Source organism: Trichogramma pretiosum, unplaced genomic scaffold (genome assembly GCF_000599845.2).
Source record: "Trichogramma pretiosum strain Unisexual culture from Peru unplaced genomic scaffold, Tpre_2.0 scaffold21, whole genome shotgun sequence".
In the NCBI taxonomy this organism is placed as follows: domain Eukaryota; kingdom Metazoa; phylum Arthropoda; class Insecta; order Hymenoptera; family Trichogrammatidae; genus Trichogramma; species Trichogramma pretiosum.
Genome location: NW_019640940.1, coordinates 1,520,267 through 1,537,771, shown reverse-complemented (window position 1 = coordinate 1,537,771; position 17,505 = coordinate 1,520,267). Strand labels below are relative to the sequence as shown.

Genomic DNA, 17,505 nt, shown 5'->3' with positions numbered 1-17,505 from the left:
GACACGAGGTATAAAATTAGAGTATTTTTACTACGATCAAACAGCCGTTGAATTTTAGGATGGATCGCGTGAAGTTTCTATACGAGTATGTGATGAGAAAAAAAAATCAATTGTGACTGTATACATCAGTGTGTGCGAGAATATCTGAAAATTAGATCACATGTACATAACATATAATAAATTTAGATAGAAGAAGATAAAAAGGGTGAATTAACAAAGTCACGGTGATGCGTGAGGAAAACTATTAGAAACTAGTATGCATTTTCAACGATTTTTAGTTTGTATTTGTCGAGTCGTCGCAACCGATCGCGTCCACTCGATAGAAATGTATGGGATACGTTTTTTTTAGTGATCCCCTTGCCTCCGACCTATATAAGTATAATTAAAATTTTTAGTGGGAAAATGCGAGGCTTTACTGTCTTAGCTTTTTGAGAAAGGGGTATAAAAATACTATGTCATGTTATATAAATAATATATGTTTATTAAACGATTGTTATTCGCACGCTGCATCGATGTTTTTGAGTAAATCATTATATATGTATGGGTGTCCGTTAAACATTTTATGTGTCTACTGTGTAATAGCGTTTAAATAGTTGTGTCAAACGAGACGAGAGTAAAAAAGTTAACCGAAGTTGAATCGCGTGTTTTTAAAACTAACCAGTATTTTTAATGGGTATATTAATCGTAAGTTTTTTTTTCAACTAATTCAATTATTTCAACTTTCGATTAAGCTGATTACAATTATGTGAAATAAAATATACGTGAGAAAAATTACACTTATAGTTTTCCCTGAGTCAACTTAAAATCGCGAGCTAATTTTATCTTTAAAGTCATCTTTAGCAACTATCATGTTTATACACGATATATAATAGTCGTTGTGCAAAATTTGTTACATTTAAAGTTTGGGTACATAATAATGGGTACATAAGTGGGTATGCAAGCGTAACTTTCATTATTTTATAATTGCAAATTATCAAAAGGCATTCTTGTCTTTTTGATCAAAAATTTCATCTTAATAAGAATAGAAATTATATAATACAGATTTATTTATTTATTGTTTTCACTAGGTATGTGATAGACTATTTCTATAAAGGAAATCATATGTATAAAAATTAAGTGTCCATCGTGAATATTTAAAAAGCCTGTCGTAGATGGAAATAATTAAAAATATTTATGAATTATGAAGTATGGATGCAATTAATTGTATACTCACCATAATTCTCGTACTTTGCTGAAAACAAAAATTCAATTATGTTAATGGCTGATCTTTTATTATGTGTTAAAAATCTCTGGGAAAAACCACAAGTTATTCAAAAATGTTTAAATTTGTACTGTTGTTTCTTGCAAAAAGAAAATTAATTTACTATTAGCATGTTGATTGAAAGAATAATTTACTGAAAATAATATATTGACACTGAGGTAATTAAATAATTTTCTTATTGTTAAAACTTTTTTGTACATGAAATATAAATTACGCAATTATTATAAAAAATTGGAAATAATTACTAAGTGCGTTATTTATTGATGACAAAAATCAAAATTTTAAAAGCTCTATGAACGTCAAATAAAGGTATTAAATAAAAAAGTATATTTGTACATCATTTTTAATTTTTTCCCCCAATACTAAATTAAGTACGGGTAGTTTGTTTATTTCATTTGTTCACTCTCCCGCTTTCTCTCCCCTATAAAAAATCTATTTACATCTTTCTCTATCTTTTTTCAATGTCAGATTATCGATCTGAATGTAAATAAATTTTCTTTACAAATCGACAATCAGTTAATTACATTATTTGAATGATCTTTTCAAAAAGTAGATATCAAAAGAATCTCTCTTGAGATAACAATTCGACTTGGATCCTAAAATCTGTCAATGCATGATTATAAAAATATTCTTGAAGGCTCATAGAAGTCAGTGAAGATGATGTCAATAGTAATAAAAGAAGTTCTCTAGATTGTCAAATTGTCGAAATCACGATTTTATGATTTAACCCCAGTTGGGTTGGTTGCTGCCACCCCACGTGGGTGCATTGGGGTCCAGGGTTGCGGTGGCACCCCAGTTGATAGCTTGTGGGATATCGTCAGCCCAGCTCTCGACAGCGGGTGCAGTGACGGATTCGTCAATTGCTGGTACAGCAACTGGTGCAACAACAGCAACATCATCAGCACCCCAGTTCTCAGCGACAGCGGTGTCCATCATTACTGGAGCAGTCAATTCTTTGACTGGAGCAGCGGCCAAGGCATCTTGTTCCTCCTTCTCAACCTCTTCTGGGTCTCTGTAGATGTAAAGATCCACAACAACGTCCCATTTGCCTTCACGAGGAATAGTTCCCTTCATTCTGAGGACTTCTCTGGTCAGGAACCACCACATGAGACCCACGCTGAGTTTACCCTTGTTGTTGCATGGGATGGCAATGTCGACGAAACGGAGGGGTGAGTCAGTGTTGCAGAAAGCAATGACTGGGATGTTGACATAAGAAGACTCAGCGATGGCCTGGTGATCTACAGCTGGGTCGGTGACAATCAGGAGACGTGGCTCCCGGAAGTTGGCAGTCTAAAAAATGTCAATTATTATTTAGTAATCGAATCAAACACAGATGAAATGATGCTTACATGAAGTATGTATTTCAGAAAAGATTAAGCCATTACATACTAACATGTTTATGTTCTAGTGTAAAGTTGTATCATCATATTCCATATTTTTTTCTTATTAATTTTCAAGTAAATAATAGAAATAGTCGTACCTGGGCCTGATTGGTGAACGCACCGGGGGTGAAGCGTCCGGCAATTGCGGTAGCACCGGTGTGGGCAGCGAATTTCAATACGGCGCGCTGACCGTATGGGCGACCGCTGATGACATACACCTCCGATGGGTGTTCAATAGCGGCGATGGCGCGGGCAGCCAGGAGCAGTTTCTCCCAGGTGCAGCGCATGTTGATTATGTGAGGACCATCCTCACGTCTTTTATATACGTATGGGCGCATTTGAAAATTTACATTTTCAGCGCCAATGTGAGCACCGGCGGAGAGGATTTTAACCGCATCCTGCTCCTGGAGTTGTAGGGCTTCAATGCTTCCAGACATTTTATCTTTTTATGGATTTACCTGTGGAAAAATATATTTTTTTTAATGCCTCATAATATAAAGAGAATGATGATTTTAATTTTCGACAATTTCATTGTAATTTTGCAAAAACACGCTTTCTTAGGGATGTAAGTTTTTAGATGAAATAAAAATCCAAAATATTAAAATAAGGATTAAAAAATGGGCATCAAACATTTTAAGGTAAAATATAAAACCTTTTGAGGAAATATCATCTATTATATTACACAGGCTCAAACCACGTGGTGATTACTGCACCTCAAATGCAGCGTAAAGTAACCCAACCCGTGAGTATAAAAAAATCGCACTGACAGTTGTAATCCGATGCACAAATTCATTAATAATTGTTGTAAACTTACGATTATTTTAGCACACAATTAACACATAAGAAAATGTAATAAAAAAATCTCAACTTACGTTAAACGGTCCACACGAGGTCTATTCACCACACTTTGTTTCGATAGAAAAGAACACGTACACATTCCGATGCGCGTAGCAAGCAGCAGTGCGTGTTCTCAAAAGCATAGCAGCACTCGCATTGAGCGCAAAATTCAAATTTTTTCTTCATGTAATAAATTAAGTAATAAATAATTTATATTTAATAATTATCATACTTAATAATTAAAATTATAGTTGAATTAAGCAGTATATGTTAATTAATATGATAATTAATGTACATTTATCTGTTTTATCATCTTTATTATAGTTTATCTTTCGAACATACTAATTAAATCATTTCTTCACACCCGTATTAGTTTACAAATAATGCGTTTATATCATAAAAATGGGAAATCATGATTAAGTGCAAATCGCATTGATTATGAAAGACATATTATAAAGTATGAAATAAAAAATAATCTTTGTTCATGATTTTGAATTTTTTTTTGACCCACACTTGGTGGGAGTGCTATAATGATTTTTCAAACGTTTAATAAAAAATCTTCTGATTTTAACTATAAAATTCCTGATGCTTTTGCAAGTGATTAGGACATGTTTTTTCGAGAACTTGATCATCATAGAAAAGTTAATTTTTACCAATATTTTTTTTCGATTTACTGAGCGCGAGTTACGACTGAATCTCAGCTGACCTATTATAGTCTGCTGTCTGCTATGAACTGTTGATACAATGCCTGACAAGTGACAAGCCTGATGCTTATAAACAAAGTCCTCAGAGTCATTCAGAAAAAATAAATAAATAGGCGTTATATTAAATAACTCATGATGGATTACGCACCGTTAAGTGCAGCTTGTGTCAAATCATTGAATGATAAACTTTATGAAAAGCGAAAAGCCGCCGCTCTTGAAGTTGAAAAGTAAGGTTACATGAATGAAATGCACAATTTTACAATATGATGATTTTAATCAACATTAATTACTCTTTCAGGATGGTAAAAGAATTTGTCACTCATAATAACACGACTCAAATAAAAAGACTGATTAAAGTATTGGGTCAAGATTTGACATTAAATCACAATCCTCATTCTCGAAAGGGAGGTTTGCTTGGTTTGGCAGCCGTAGCTGTTGGCCTAGGACCTTCTCATACAGGCAATTACGTGAAAGACTTGATTCACCCAATTTTATGCTGTTTTAATGACTCAGATTCTAGAGTTCGCTATTATGCCTGCGAAAGTCTCTATAATGTTGTTAAAGTAGCAAGAAAAGATATCATTCCATACTTTGCAGATATATTTCAAGCTCTCAGCAAGTTGTGCTGTGATACTGATCAATCTGTCAAAGTAGCTACAGAATTATTGGACAGGCTTATGAAGGTTTGTGTAAAGAATAATATTTTATGTCCTAAAAGCTAATTTTGATGTGATTTTGTAGGATATCGTTACGGAGTGTTTGGAATTTGATATACCAGCTTTTGTGCCTTTAGTCAGGGAAAGGATATATACTAAAAATTCATTTGCCAAAACATTTCTATTATCTTGGATATCTGTATTATCTGCTGTTCCTGAATTTGATATCATTGTTTTTTTACCTGATATATTGGATGGCCTTTTTAAAATTTTAGAAGATACACAGCCAGATATAAGAAAATTTGCTGATAACGTTTTTATTGAATTCATGCAGAGTATCAAGCAAAATCCTTCTAGAGTGGATTTTACAGGAATGATGAATATATTGATTGTTCATGCTCAAAGTCAAGATGAAAGTCAACAACTTACAGCTATTATTTGGTTGGATGAATTTCTCAGATTATCTGGATCTAATTTATTACCATACACTTCAGGAATATTTACTGCTATTTTACCTTGTTTATCTTATGAGGGAGATACAAAGAAAAGCATAAAAAAAACTGCTAATCATGTCAATGAAACTCTTTTAAAATTACTTGTTTCAAAAAGGGAAGAAGAAAATGCCACTTCAGAAACTTCAATAGCTGATAGTCTTGATTTAACCAGCATTATTGAAGTGTTGACAAAGTATTTAACAATGCAACAACTATCTGTACAAACAAAAGTGGCAATTTTAAGATGGCTTGATCATTTGTTAAAAAATTTACCAAAAGAAATGCAACTTCATGTAGAAGAATTATTTCCAGTATTAGTAGAAGTTATGGGTGATAACTCTGAAGAAGTTGTTACCAAAGCTTTAGTCGTTATGTCTGAATTAATAGATCACAGATCAACAAATTTAGAGGAAAATAAATATTTCATTAAATTTATGGTAAACTTGCTAAGGTTATTCGATTCAGATAGAAAACTTTTAGAGGACAGAGGATCATTCATAATTAGGGAGCTTTGTGTATTGTTAAATGCTGAAAAAATTTTCAAAGTATTGGCTAAAACTTTAAGGGAGGAACACAATTTAAGTTTTGCTAGTCTTATGGTGCAGACTTTGAATGAAATTTTGCTAACTTGCCCTGAACTGTTTGACTTACGTTTAAAGTTGAAAAATCTAGATTGTGAAGTAAGATTGTTAAGTAATTTTAATTCTAACCAATTTAAAAAGTATCCAAATGATGAATTTTTTATTTTAGGAGAGTATGGATGTTTTTATTGGAATGTACAAATCTTGGAGCCACAATCCTGTGTGTACAGTCTCTTTATGTTTTCTATCGCAAAATTATGATCATGCTTACAATTTAGTAAAAGCATTGTATCCTTTAAACAATTTATTTATTTAAACACAATTATTTTATAAATTGAAATACCATGATTTTACTTAACTTAATAAAATGTCAGTGCTGATCTTGAAATCACATTAGAATTGCTTATAGAAATTGATAAATTAATTCAATTAATCGAGTCACCAATTTTCACTTGTAAGTATATCATGTTTATAATTCATGTTGAACATATTTATTAATAACTTAAAACTTACAGTCATGAGATTAGAACTTCTGGAGCCAGAGCAAAATGAGTCACTTATTAGAGCATTATGCGGTTTATTGATGATTCTTCCTCAAAGTGATACCTTCCTTTTACTTCAACGCAGACTTTTAGCTATACCTTCTGCTGCCATGAATTTGCACATGCCTAAAAAAAATTCTATTGCTAAAAAAGTGTCCAAATCAATACGAGATAAAATTAATTTCGAAGAATTATTTGATCATTTTGTAAGTATTCAAAAACAACACCATGAACAGAAAAAGCAGGAACAAAGAAATCTAATTACTTCTGACATGAGTAATCTTAATATTAATGATGGTTAGTATATACTCAAAATATTTATTATAAAAATATTTTTACTATCGCGATTTTATAAAAACGCTTTATATTTGTACAAGATAATTATCTATTCTGTTCGAGATAATTTTGAGCATTCATCTGCACTCAATTTTGCATAAATTTGCTCAATGAGTCGTTTGTTTCGCTCATTAAAATCAACTTTTACATGTAAACATTTTATAATGTTGTTCCAAAATTCCTTGATTAATAAGGATTAAAAAAAATTATTTGACATTGTTGTAATCTATTGATAAAAAAATATTTTTTGAGACTTCAAAAGTTTACTATTGTTTCTGTGATATAAAACAATTTTTTATGCTGTACAATTTTATTGGATGATTGTAAATGTATATAAATAAGCACATAAAGATTTTTTCAACAACTTTATTAAACCATATTTTTTCAGTCTTGAAAGTGTAAATAGTACTCTATTATCATAACAATTATCATTCCTTACTCCTTTTAACAAATTTACAAAAATATTCATCAGTTTCATATACTAATTTTTTCAAAAGCATTTGTCATACAGTACATCATTTAATTTTAAATAATTTTATAAATTATATCATTTTAAATAATTATTATTAAACTTGCAGATGACTAAGTTCTGCAGTCACTTCATTATCATTGCATTTATTTGCCTCATCATTAATACATTTGGTCAATTCATCCACTAGCACATTATTATTGTAGAGTAATAACAATATTTGTTCTTGGGTGGAGCAAATGTCTTTCCACTTGTTTTCCTTAGCTTTTTTCATGCGATGTTCTTCGTCATTATTTTTTTGTGGATTATTTGCAGATTTAAACTGTTTGCTAACAGTTGGTAGCCAGGAGTCTAAAGTTTTACAAATATGATCATAACGTTCTTTACTTTCTTGTGATAATCTCAATGAAAAAGTTTCAAGTGCTCTTTCGTAATTATCTATGTCTTTGTCAAGAATTTGTGTTTGAAGATAAACAGTTTGAGCCATTTTGTACCAATCAGCTAAGCATTCGGATCGATGAGTAATGGCTGGTATTACATGATTTTCATGCAGTTCTTTTAATCGTCTCCCTGTTTCAGTTACTTTTATACGTTCTAAAACGTGAAATTGTTCGTCGTTGTATGTGAGACTTCTCGTCGCACGATCTCGCAATAAATGTTGCCAACCTTCCCTCAAACGATCTACAAGAGTAGAAGCTCTTTGACTAGCTTTTCCAGCAAATGGACACCATAAAGTCTGAGTACTTTTAGACCATTCAGCTTTCAAACTATTTTCATAGACGTACCTGAAAAATTAATAATTATTTTTTACAAAAAATTAACAATTTTTACAAAATTAAATAGTTGAATTTTAGTTCATTACCTTTGATGTAATTGGGAAATCGCAGGAGCTAATTCCACAAATAATTCATTACTTTTTATATCAAGTTCTTTTTTCCAATTTTTAGTTTCAAATAATGGCATAGTCATATTTTGCGCTGATGAGGGCAAGTTTAATTCTGCAGTGCTGATAGATGAGGGTGCTGTTGAACTCCCAGATCCTTGATGAGTTTTAATTCCCATAAATACTTGTTTAGCTATTGCTTCACTTCTTTCAACTGCAATTACTAAATCTTCTATTGCTTTGGTAAGATCCTTAATTTTTCGAGATTTTTCTAAAACTCTTGTTAGTTCTTTACTTAAATAATCAACAAAATTAAATACTGCATCTTGAGATAATTTACTACACCTAGCCATTTTATTTATTCTTCTTTTGCACTCATGACCAACTGAGCAGGCAGTTTTAGCTAAACTAGCATCAGCTTCTACAGATACTAAACTAGCAAATGTTGGAAACTTTGGGATTTCATTTTCTATAGGAACAATTACATTATTATTTTCACGAGAAAAAAGGAAAAATGGTTCTTCTAGAGAAGTTTCCGGATATCCTTTACCCGGAGTTGATTCTTCGATATGATGCAAAAGTGATGTATTATTTTTTAATATTATTTGCGATCTTGGTAGAATGTTTGTTTGATCCTGTAAATGAGCTTGAAAAGCTGCTAAACGTTCTTCTTCAGGATGAAGATAGATCTTTATTAGACTACCTGTATGCACATCAAAAATATTAAGTGCTGGTTTTCTGCACAGAGTATCAGTTACTCTGGAAAAAAATCTTTCAAAACTCCAAATTTTCTGATGATCTACTTCTAATAATCCTGCTAACAATGGAGTTACATATTTTTTAAGTCCTGTACTCAATCTACAAGTGTTTGGCAAATCTCGACTCCAATCTATTGGTCCATTTTCAGATGTTTGTGCACCTGCTATTACACCAGAGGCTTTTTTAGTAGTAATATAAAACATAGTCTCTCTATTTCTACGTCCTCCGTATGGTCGAAATGGTAACTGACCAGTAGCTACATGGTATAGAGTTACACCTATAGACCAAAGATCTACTGTTGCGCCAAAACTTTTTCCAACAGGTTTCCTTAAGACAGCTCTTTCATACATATCCGGATGCAGATATTCTTCAGTTCCATACAATGACATGAACTGTTGGTCTTCTTGTAATTCTCTAGCTGCTCCAAAATCTGTTAATTTATATATGGTACTTCCATCATCAGCAATGAATTTCATGATGTTACCAGGTTTAAGATCTCTATGAACTAAATTATTATCTCTCAAGTGTTTCATTCCTGCAGACAAGTGCTCAAGAACCAGAAGAAATTCTTCTTCCGCAAGGCCATAGGTATTTTCTGGATCATCAAGAATGTTAAATAAACTACCTCCTGTGCATAATTCCATAACGATAACTTTGCCTCTCCCATCTTGCTCTTCTTCAATAGCTAGGAGTTTAACAATATTCTCATGTTTCACTTTGCGAAGAACTTCAAACTCCCTCATCTGCACATCAACTGGCCGCATGAGACTAACTTGATTGAATGTTTTCACTGCAACAGGTTCTCCATTATTTTTGTTAACGCCTTGAAACACAGCTCCAGTTGCCCCTTTCCCAAGCACGCTCGTTGTGCACCATACATAGTTAGCAGATCCTCGTAGAAATGACATTTTCAAGATATTTTAATTTAGGAATTAAACTTTTTAATTGCTAAATAATGTTCATGATTCATGTCAGCTATTGGGCTTTCAGTTCGAGCAGACGAAACGTCAATCTGTCAACACAACAGAAAAATACTTCGAATTACTTTAAGTTGTGATCATCTTTCGGCACATGTGTCATTGACATAACGAAACTCAATCTGACAGATGCTAAATAATGTCACTTGTTTGAGGAATGTATTCTACAGAGTATCATTACATATTTTTAGATGATAATTCGTGACGACTGATTGTCAAATAACTATGCACCAACTCTGGGTTTTAAATATACACATTTGTCTTAACTGTAGTGAAAATTATTTACAAATTGATTTTTTGCGTCTGCACATGAAAAGTGACAGATATTCACTTGTGTTACAATTAAAAGAGAAATCAACAATGACGAATCGTTTCAAGACTGGTAACCCCAAAAATGAAGAAATCGAGCGATTTTTACAGTTAAAAATCACCTATTCACGAAGGTAAACGTGTACTCGGCCATAGGAAATTTTCCTAATGCAAAGTTGTCACGAGGGGGGCGAGTGCACCCGAACTAAAATCGCACGCACACAGACGTTCGGTTTTCCGCCATACATGTATATATACAGAGTGCAAACAGCACACCGCGAAATCTATATAGCTCGACTCTTTGCACACACTGCACACATATACACATGCACACTTACATTGGGAATATGTATGATCGCGGCCCCGCGCGCACTGTGGCAAAACAAGGACGACTCTGCCAGGCTGTATCATATGCGCGACGCGCATGAAGTTAGAAAGAGACGGATGCGGACGGGGGACGTTGGCGTTCAAGCGAAAGTTTCATTTCGTGCCGTACGTGTATACAAACAAGTGCGAAAAAGTATCGAGTTTGTTTGCGCTCCGTGCGATATGCGCTGTGTTTATACGTGCACGTAGTAGTTGCTTTTATATGCGTGAAAATGCAGCATTATATGCGCGCATACGTTTGCATCGCCGTGGCACATAGCCCAGTGTTCGTCTACCTCTCTTTTCCGAATCTCGTGTACTGAATGTAAGTGCAGTGTGTACGCGTATGTGTCTGTATCTGCGTGTGTACGTAGACGTGTATACAGAAATATAATAAGTGTGCATTATACACGTACAGATACGTATACCGCACTGCTAAACATTACGACATTGTCAGTGTGTGTGGCGTCGTCGCGACGAAAAAGCAATTGCACCCGTATCATCATAACAACAATCGAGAAAATGCCATTAAGGATGCTTGTACGGCTGCTGCTGGCTTCTGCACGATACCCGAGCGCTAATTATTATTACGGATAAATGTTTCATTCAATTTATCGTGTCGCAGCGCGCAGCAATTGATCGTCAATGAAGACGCTACGATAATACGAGAGCTTACCTCTACACGTACTATCTGCATATACGCAACGTATACAGGGCTGCATTGCGAGTCAGTGTCAGTGCGCGCGAGCGGCTATGCACGCGTTGTTTTGGCCTTCCTCGACGATTTTTCATCGCTTTGCAGCAGCAACACGACAAAACGGAGTTTAGGCTCGCAGGACTTTATCGCTGGCTGCTCGAGGCCGCAAGCGGTCGTCCCGACAATCAACATCGGCAGCAGCAACAGCAGCAGCAGCTCGCGAATGAAAAAACTCGTGGGCAGCGAGAACTCAAAGTCGATCATCAAAAACGTACGATGGAGCAGTCACAGGCTGCTACTTCTTCTGGTATGTTGAGGTCATAAATATCAATATCGAAGAATTTATTGCTTATAAATTTTTTCATTATGGCCGTTTTGAAGTAAAGTGTATCGAGTACTGTTTAATATTTTAAAAATTTACAGATAATGGTGGTGATGGTGGTGGTGGTGACACAGAAGAAAAAGATGCATCAGTATGTGCAGGGTGTTTCAATACCATTGATGAAGATGAGTTTATTCAAGCCCTGGGTCAAGAATGGCACATCGATTGCTTTCGGTACGATTGCTTTATATTTTATTCTCTAATACAATAACTTTAATTCCCAGATAACTTTGTACAATAAAACTTTTACAACAGGTGTTCAGCGTGTGACGATGCTTTATCTTCTTGGTATTTTGAAAAAGATGGATTATTATTTTGCAAGGAAGATTATTGGGCAGCTTATGGAGAAGCTTGCCAAGGCTGTGGCCATATCATCACTGGTCCAGTAATGTTAGCTGGAGAACATAAATTTCATCCGGAATGTTTTGCTTGCAACTCCTGTGGTACCTTTATTGGAGATGGAGAGAGCTACGCACTTGTAGAAAGATCAAAGTTATACTGTGGAGGGTGTTATCAACTTCAAATGCAACCTCTAAATAAAACATCTAAATCAAACTATCCATTTGTAAGAAAACCACACAGTATAAGACTGGTAGAAATCCCTCCAAACACAAATCTTCAAGAAAAACAGCGAAGAATCAGACTGACTTTAGATACTGCGCCAAGTAACCCAAGACCACACAGCGGTGGTGGTGCTTTATTCAGAATTTCAGAGTAAGTAATATAATTCAATAAAAAAACATTGACTTATATTTTGATATTCAATCGCCTTGTAAAATATCACATTTGTTTGTCAAAATTATAACTTTAAATGCAAAAGCTATAACATTAAAATTAAATAAGTTTTGAGGTTGATATATATTTTAATATAGCATGATACTATCTACGCATGTCTTGTATATTTAGAGATTTTATGTTTAAAAAATGTTCATCATTTATTTTAATTTGTATAGTTTGCATTTATTTAAAGCTTATAATAACTCTTAACTAAAATGCAGGTTATTGAGAAATGTTCGTGGAAAGATCTGTAAGCTGTTGGCCTCCATGATGGAGGTTCTATTTAGATTATGCTGCCACTTCTCTAATTATAGGTACTACCAATAATAAATCAATAATGACTGCATGTTATTTATTACAAAACTACAACTCTATTTAGATACATATAAATAAAAGGCATTGGTTTTGCCTTAAACAGCATTCAAAGATAATGTGATCTGTAAATATTTTTTGCTGCTTTAAAAATTTAAAAAAACTTGCTTATAGTTTGTGATATAATTATTCAATAACATTTTTTACTTAAATTTTGATGATTGGAAATAATTCTAATTTATTTATAAAAGTAACAAATTCAAATGAATAGCAATGCTTATTTTTGATTTATTTCAAAGGTATAATATAATGACGTCTACTCACCTCACATTCTATTATAAAACACAATTGATTTTAATTACAATTATTATGCATGTATAACTAGCAAATAAAATCTAGTCAAGTCGAAAAATTTAACTCGAAAATGATCATCAATGTTTGTTTTTAGGCTTAATATGTCCAACGATCTCATGTCCTTGCACATTGGAGATAGAATACTAGAAGTCAATGGTACACCTGTTAAAGATCAACCTATAGAAAGTATCGAAGATCTTATTAGAAATTCCGATACAGTTTTACAAGTGAGTTTTCAATTATTCAAGTTCTACAAAAACATATTTGAAATACACCTAGCGGTAAAAAGTGTTCTGATTCAACGTGCTACACTTTAGATTCGATAAAATTGCCGTCAACGTCAAATAAATAAAATAAACAATGATATTGTTTCTTTATCTTATCTGAGTTATGTACGTTGGCGAAATATTTCACATGTTTTGACTATCAAATTAGTTCGCTAAGTAGTTCCGCACGCTATGTAATCGGGATACGATCGTTTTGAGAAGTGATAATATTAGATTTTTTTGATAGTAAAATTATTGATATATATTTTTCTGCCAAAATGTGTACAATTAAGATGGTATTATTTTTACATCAACACCATTATGTTCAAATATTATAATTTTGATAACGCTTTGGCAGTTAACCATTGAACACGATCCGGATGCAGTATCATGTCGTCCGGCAGCATTTTCAACGGCGCACTCTTCTACGATTTCGCGAACTTCAACTCCCAAAACCAGTCCCGATAGCAACAAGGAGCGTATATTTAAGCGTCGTGACGAGGGTTACATCAGCAGCACCAGAAGTCGACCATTACGCAGAACCAAGGAACCAAAACAAAAAGAACGAAGTAGCTCCATGTCTAGATTACTTGATGGGTAAATATTTAACTGTTAGAATCCTTCGAATCTAAAATTAGACCCAATTGACGAACAATATTTTTGTACTTCAGAGTGTCGCCAACGAGTTCAGCTTGCGATTTAAGTCGAACGAGATCATTCAGGGTTGAACCAAAAAATCAACGAATATTTAGGGCCAGTGACCTCGTAAAGGGTGAATTATTGGGCAAGGGATTCTTTGGACAAGTTTTCAAGGTTACGCATCGTGACACCAACGAAATAATGGTGCTCAAAGAGTTATACAGGGTTGATGAAGAAGCACAGAAAAATTTTCTAAAAGAGGTGAAATTTTACTCGTTTCTTTTTTTTTCTAATGGAAAATGTTTTTCCGAATCTAATTAAATGTAAATACAAACTGACGAATTTATCAAACGTCAACAGGTCGCGGTGCTACGTTCGCTTCATCATAATAACGTGCTCCGCTTTATCGGGGTTTTATATAAAGATAAAAAGCTACATCTTGTCACGGAATACATCCCAGGCGGCACACTACGAGCTTTGTTACACGACACGAGCGAGTTGCTTTCGTGGGATCAACGCACTTCCTTCGCCAAGGATATCGCCGCGGGAATGGCATATCTACATTCCATGAACATCATTCATCGAGATTTGAACTCGCACAACTGCTTGGTGCGCGAAGATAAGACTGTAGTCGTTGCTGACTTTGGATTGGCTAGGATCATTCAAAATGGCACTGCACCCGAACGAACTAGTCCAGGTTCGTAGATTCAGTTGAAATTGAAACTCTCTGTATCTATAGGCAACTTTACTATTTTTATTTTAAATTTCAGCTGGTAAATATACCAGACGATCAGATGGTGAATTGCGAAATTCACGCAAAGAGCGAAAAAAGCGTTACACAGTTGTCGGTAATCCGTACTGGATGGCACCAGAAATGATGAAAGGTAATAAGTACGATGAAAAAGTAGACATTTTCAGTTTCGGTATAGTCATGTGCGAGATCATCGGTCGCGTGCAGGCGGATCCAGATTATTTACCTCGCTCGTCGGATTTCGGCCTAAACAAGAGAGCTTTCAAGGAAAAATTCTGCGATAGCTGTCCTGAATGTTTTTACACAGTCGCATTTTTATGTTGTGACTTAAATCCAGACAAAAGACCACCATTCGAAGTTATGGGTCGATGGCTGGAAGCTTTGGCTAGGCATTTGTCTACGAATACACCCATGCCAGATGGATTAGATTCAGAAATAAAAAACTATGCAGGCTCCAGTCCGAGTAACAGTGAAACGACTACACCCGAAGTGTTAAGCCCTCAATTGAGGACCATAACAGAAGGCCAGGTAAATAATCAAGATCTATTGAATTTTTTCCACAAGTTATTAGCCAAATAATTAATCAAGAACTTGTAGGATGTCCTCTTTTATTTTAATTACCTATACTTTATTTATATATCTCGTGTGATAAACCTCTTGCGTTATTGTACAGGTTCATCAAGAAAAAAGAAGTAAAGGTTGCGATGATAGTACTTTGGAATCTGATTTTTACTTGAAAAGTTGTGAAGGCAAAGAAAATGTAAAAGTGTCAGAAAAAAATATTCGACCAATAGATTCGGCAACAGGGCAGAACATCAATAAACCATCCAAAATTTACTCGAGACAAAGCAGCAAGACCAGTTGCAGTGACGATTTATCTGCTATAGAATCTAGACGCAGTGCCAATTCTTCTCTTTGTAGCAATTTAGTAAGGAATCAATCATTATTTCGTTAAGTATTTAAAATATTAAAGTTCTACTTTTGCTTTATAGAAGTCCACTGGAAATTTCACACAAGAAAATTATCCACCTATTGAAAAAGTCAAATACGTTGGCCAAGTTGAGGTAACACCTGTAGTTCCTACATCCACTTCGATCCTCAGTAGCAACGAACACAAGCGTTCCTCCTATAGAGTACATCGTGAAAGTGCCAAAAAATCATTGGATGATTCTACCAGCAGTGAAGTTTCTCATTCGCGAGGAGAAAATTTAAATGCAAAATTTAAATCATTAAATTCTACGGGTAATCTCGTTGGAATATACCTTCGTCAAATCAGTAAGTCAATAGTAACCACTTCTGACAAGGAGAACGCTTCGTCCAGTTCATACAGCTCTGAAGTCGACGTTAAGAACAAGACGACCACTACTTCATTAAGGCGGACAAAAATATCACCGACTCAAGAATCACCATTAAAAAGTGCTTTCACAATTGAACCTATGGAAAATGAAACGACCGAGGAATCGCCAAAACGAAAACAGAAGTTGAAAACGACATCGCAACAGAGAAGAAGCAGTCGACGGAAAAATCGAAGGAGAGGCAAATCAGATCTCGGTTACGTTGAAAGTTTCTCATTTGACGAATCAAATTCCGAAACAGCCGAAAAATCGAAAGATGAAATGAAAGAAGACGAAAATGCCAAGCTGATCGAAAATGATTTGAGTGATTTCGTTCTTTATGGGTACAAAAAAGCTGAACGTCAGGACAGCTTCGGTTCGGACAGTGCACTGGGTACGATGAAAAGTGATTTTTTCGCCGATGTCGATCTTGCCAAGATTCGAGACGGCTCGGCAGCAATACTTCAAGAACTTTGTCGAACCCCAGAACAATGTCCACCAGCGTCGCCATTTGAAAGCACGGCTCTTTGAGAGCAACGCGCACATGAAATATAGCTGAAAGACTAAAGAGATTGTACACTGCATTATTTTGGCTTGATGTTTTTAAAAAGTTGTTCGACAAATAATGTTATGAAGTCAGCTAATGTTCATTGCTTCGTGCTTAAATTGTAATTTTTCGAAGATGAATGCAATAATCCTTCAAGACTGTATGATATTAAGATTGAATGTTACAATTTAAAATTTAAAATTATACTTTATTTATGAGAAATGACTCTGAGCTAAGAATCTCTAAAAGACTAAGTTCTGAGCAAACTATTTTTACTGCTAGAACTATGTAAGGTAGTTAGTTTACGAGAGATTTTGATTGAGGTATTACATAGTTATTTTTCAGATGTACATTTTTCAAGTAGTTTTTTCATAGTTTATTTAAGTACATCTTATTTTAGCTTTAAAAAAGTTAAATTTTTATTATATTTTTATTTTTATTTTTTTGTAGTATTAATGGATCCTTATATAATTTATTGTTGTTATTTGCGGTTATTCATTTTATATAAATTTTGTCTTATGACAGACGTATATCAAACGAAACGTTTGTCCAATCAGTATTACAGCGGTTTCCGCATATAGAGTATATTAAAAGAATATAGTTGTATATAAGTCAATCTAGTTATCGCTATTATAAAATTAAAGACAAAACTTTATGGTTTAAAAAATAAAATTTATCGAGAGAAATTGAAAAATATTAATGTGCTACGTAATAATTAATAAACTTTCTATCGTTTATTGAAATAAAGTTACAAATAAAAGTAGTTGATATTCAAATGTATCGTAAGATGTTCACTTCTAGCTGAACATAGTGATATTCATTACGTATATCGAATGAAGCATTCCATCTGTGTATTAAGTCGAGTATTTTGGTTGCTTTTTGAGTTTACG

General features: G+C 34.1%; 4 protein-coding genes across 5 annotated transcripts; 2 read left to right on the top strand and 2 right to left on the bottom strand.

Moving 5' to 3' along the window:
• Window positions 1–1,601: 1,601 nt before the first annotated feature.
• On the bottom strand, window positions 1,602–3,606 carry LOC106659888 (40S ribosomal protein SA-like). Its single transcript, XM_014382630.2, has 3 exons — window positions 3,516–3,606; window positions 2,742–3,101; window positions 1,602–2,551 (listed from the first exon to the last, which is right to left on the bottom strand). The coding sequence occupies exons 2-3, from the start codon at window positions 3,078–3,080 to the stop codon at window positions 1,985–1,987; spliced, it is 906 nt and encodes a 301-aa protein (XP_014238116.1). The 5' UTR covers window positions 3,081–3,101; window positions 3,516–3,606; the 3' UTR covers window positions 1,602–1,984.
• A 606-nt stretch (window positions 3,607–4,212) lies between these two features.
• Window positions 4,213–6,833, top strand: LOC106659752 (protein VAC14 homolog). The gene is made up of 6 exons (XM_014382430.2): window positions 4,213–4,411; window positions 4,483–4,867; window positions 4,926–6,014; window positions 6,085–6,203; window positions 6,290–6,369; window positions 6,431–6,833. The coding sequence occupies exons 1-6, from the start codon at window positions 4,317–4,319 to the stop codon at window positions 6,757–6,759; spliced, it is 2,097 nt and encodes a 698-aa protein (XP_014237916.1). The 5' UTR covers window positions 4,213–4,316; the 3' UTR covers window positions 6,760–6,833.
• A 455-nt stretch (window positions 6,834–7,288) lies between these two features.
• Window positions 7,289–10,558, bottom strand: LOC106659803 (inhibitor of nuclear factor kappa-B kinase subunit epsilon). The gene is made up of 3 exons (XM_014382505.2): window positions 10,529–10,558; window positions 8,125–9,916; window positions 7,289–8,047 (listed from the first exon to the last, which is right to left on the bottom strand). The coding sequence occupies exons 2-3, from the start codon at window positions 9,810–9,812 to the stop codon at window positions 7,360–7,362; spliced, it is 2,376 nt and encodes a 791-aa protein (XP_014237991.1). The 5' UTR covers window positions 9,813–9,916; window positions 10,529–10,558; the 3' UTR covers window positions 7,289–7,359.
• Window positions 10,559–10,691: 133 nt separating this feature from the next.
• LOC106659788 (LIM domain kinase 1) lies at window positions 10,692–17,022 on the top strand. 2 transcript variants are annotated; one of them, XM_014382481.2, is made up of 11 exons: window positions 10,692–11,560; window positions 11,677–11,809; window positions 11,891–12,349; window positions 12,634–12,726; window positions 13,173–13,305; window positions 13,703–13,941; window positions 14,016–14,244; window positions 14,344–14,680; window positions 14,754–15,262; window positions 15,408–15,662; window positions 15,727–17,022. In XM_014382481.2, exons 1-11 carry the CDS (start codon window positions 11,530–11,532, stop codon window positions 16,597–16,599), a joined length of 3,291 nt encoding a protein of 1,096 aa, XP_014237967.1. In that variant the 5' UTR covers window positions 10,692–11,529; the 3' UTR covers window positions 16,600–17,022. The 2 variants fall into 2 exon arrangements, with proteins under 2 accessions (XP_014237967.1, XP_014237968.1); XM_014382482.2 differs by lacking the exon at window positions 12,634–12,726.
• Window positions 17,023–17,505: the final 483 nt, after the last annotated feature.

Bases quoted from the DNA above. Each gene is read 5' to 3' on its own strand.
- LOC106659888 (XM_014382630.2), bottom strand. From the start codon at position 3,080: ATGTCTGGAAGCATTGAAGCCCTACAACTCCAGGAGCAGGATGCGGTT. The intron at 2,552-2,741 runs GTACGACTATTT...GACATTTTTTAG, and splicing joins CGTTCACCAATCAGGCCCAG to ACTGCCAACTTCCGGGAGCC.
- LOC106659752 (XM_014382430.2), top strand. From the start codon at position 4,317: ATGATGGATTACGCACCGTTAAGTGCAGCTTGTGTCAAATCATTGAAT. The intron at 6,204-6,289 runs GTATCCTTTAAA...ATAAAATGTCAG, and splicing joins TACAATTTAGTAAAAGCATT to TGCTGATCTTGAAATCACAT. The intron at 6,370-6,430 runs GTAAGTATATCA...TAAAACTTACAG, and splicing joins CGAGTCACCAATTTTCACTT to TCATGAGATTAGAACTTCTG.
- LOC106659803 (XM_014382505.2), bottom strand. From the start codon at position 9,812: ATGTCATTTCTACGAGGATCTGCTAACTATGTATGGTGCACAACGAGC. The intron at 8,048-8,124 runs GTAATGAACTAA...TTAATTTTTCAG, and splicing joins ATTTCCCAATTACATCAAAG to GTACGTCTATGAAAATAGTT.
- LOC106659788 (XM_014382481.2), top strand. From the start codon at position 11,530: ATGGAGCAGTCACAGGCTGCTACTTCTTCTG. The intron at 11,561-11,676 runs GTATGTTGAGGT...AAAAATTTACAG, and splicing joins ACAGGCTGCTACTTCTTCTG to ATAATGGTGGTGATGGTGGT. The intron at 15,263-15,407 runs GTAAATAATCAA...GTTATTGTACAG, and splicing joins GGACCATAACAGAAGGCCAG to GTTCATCAAGAAAAAAGAAG.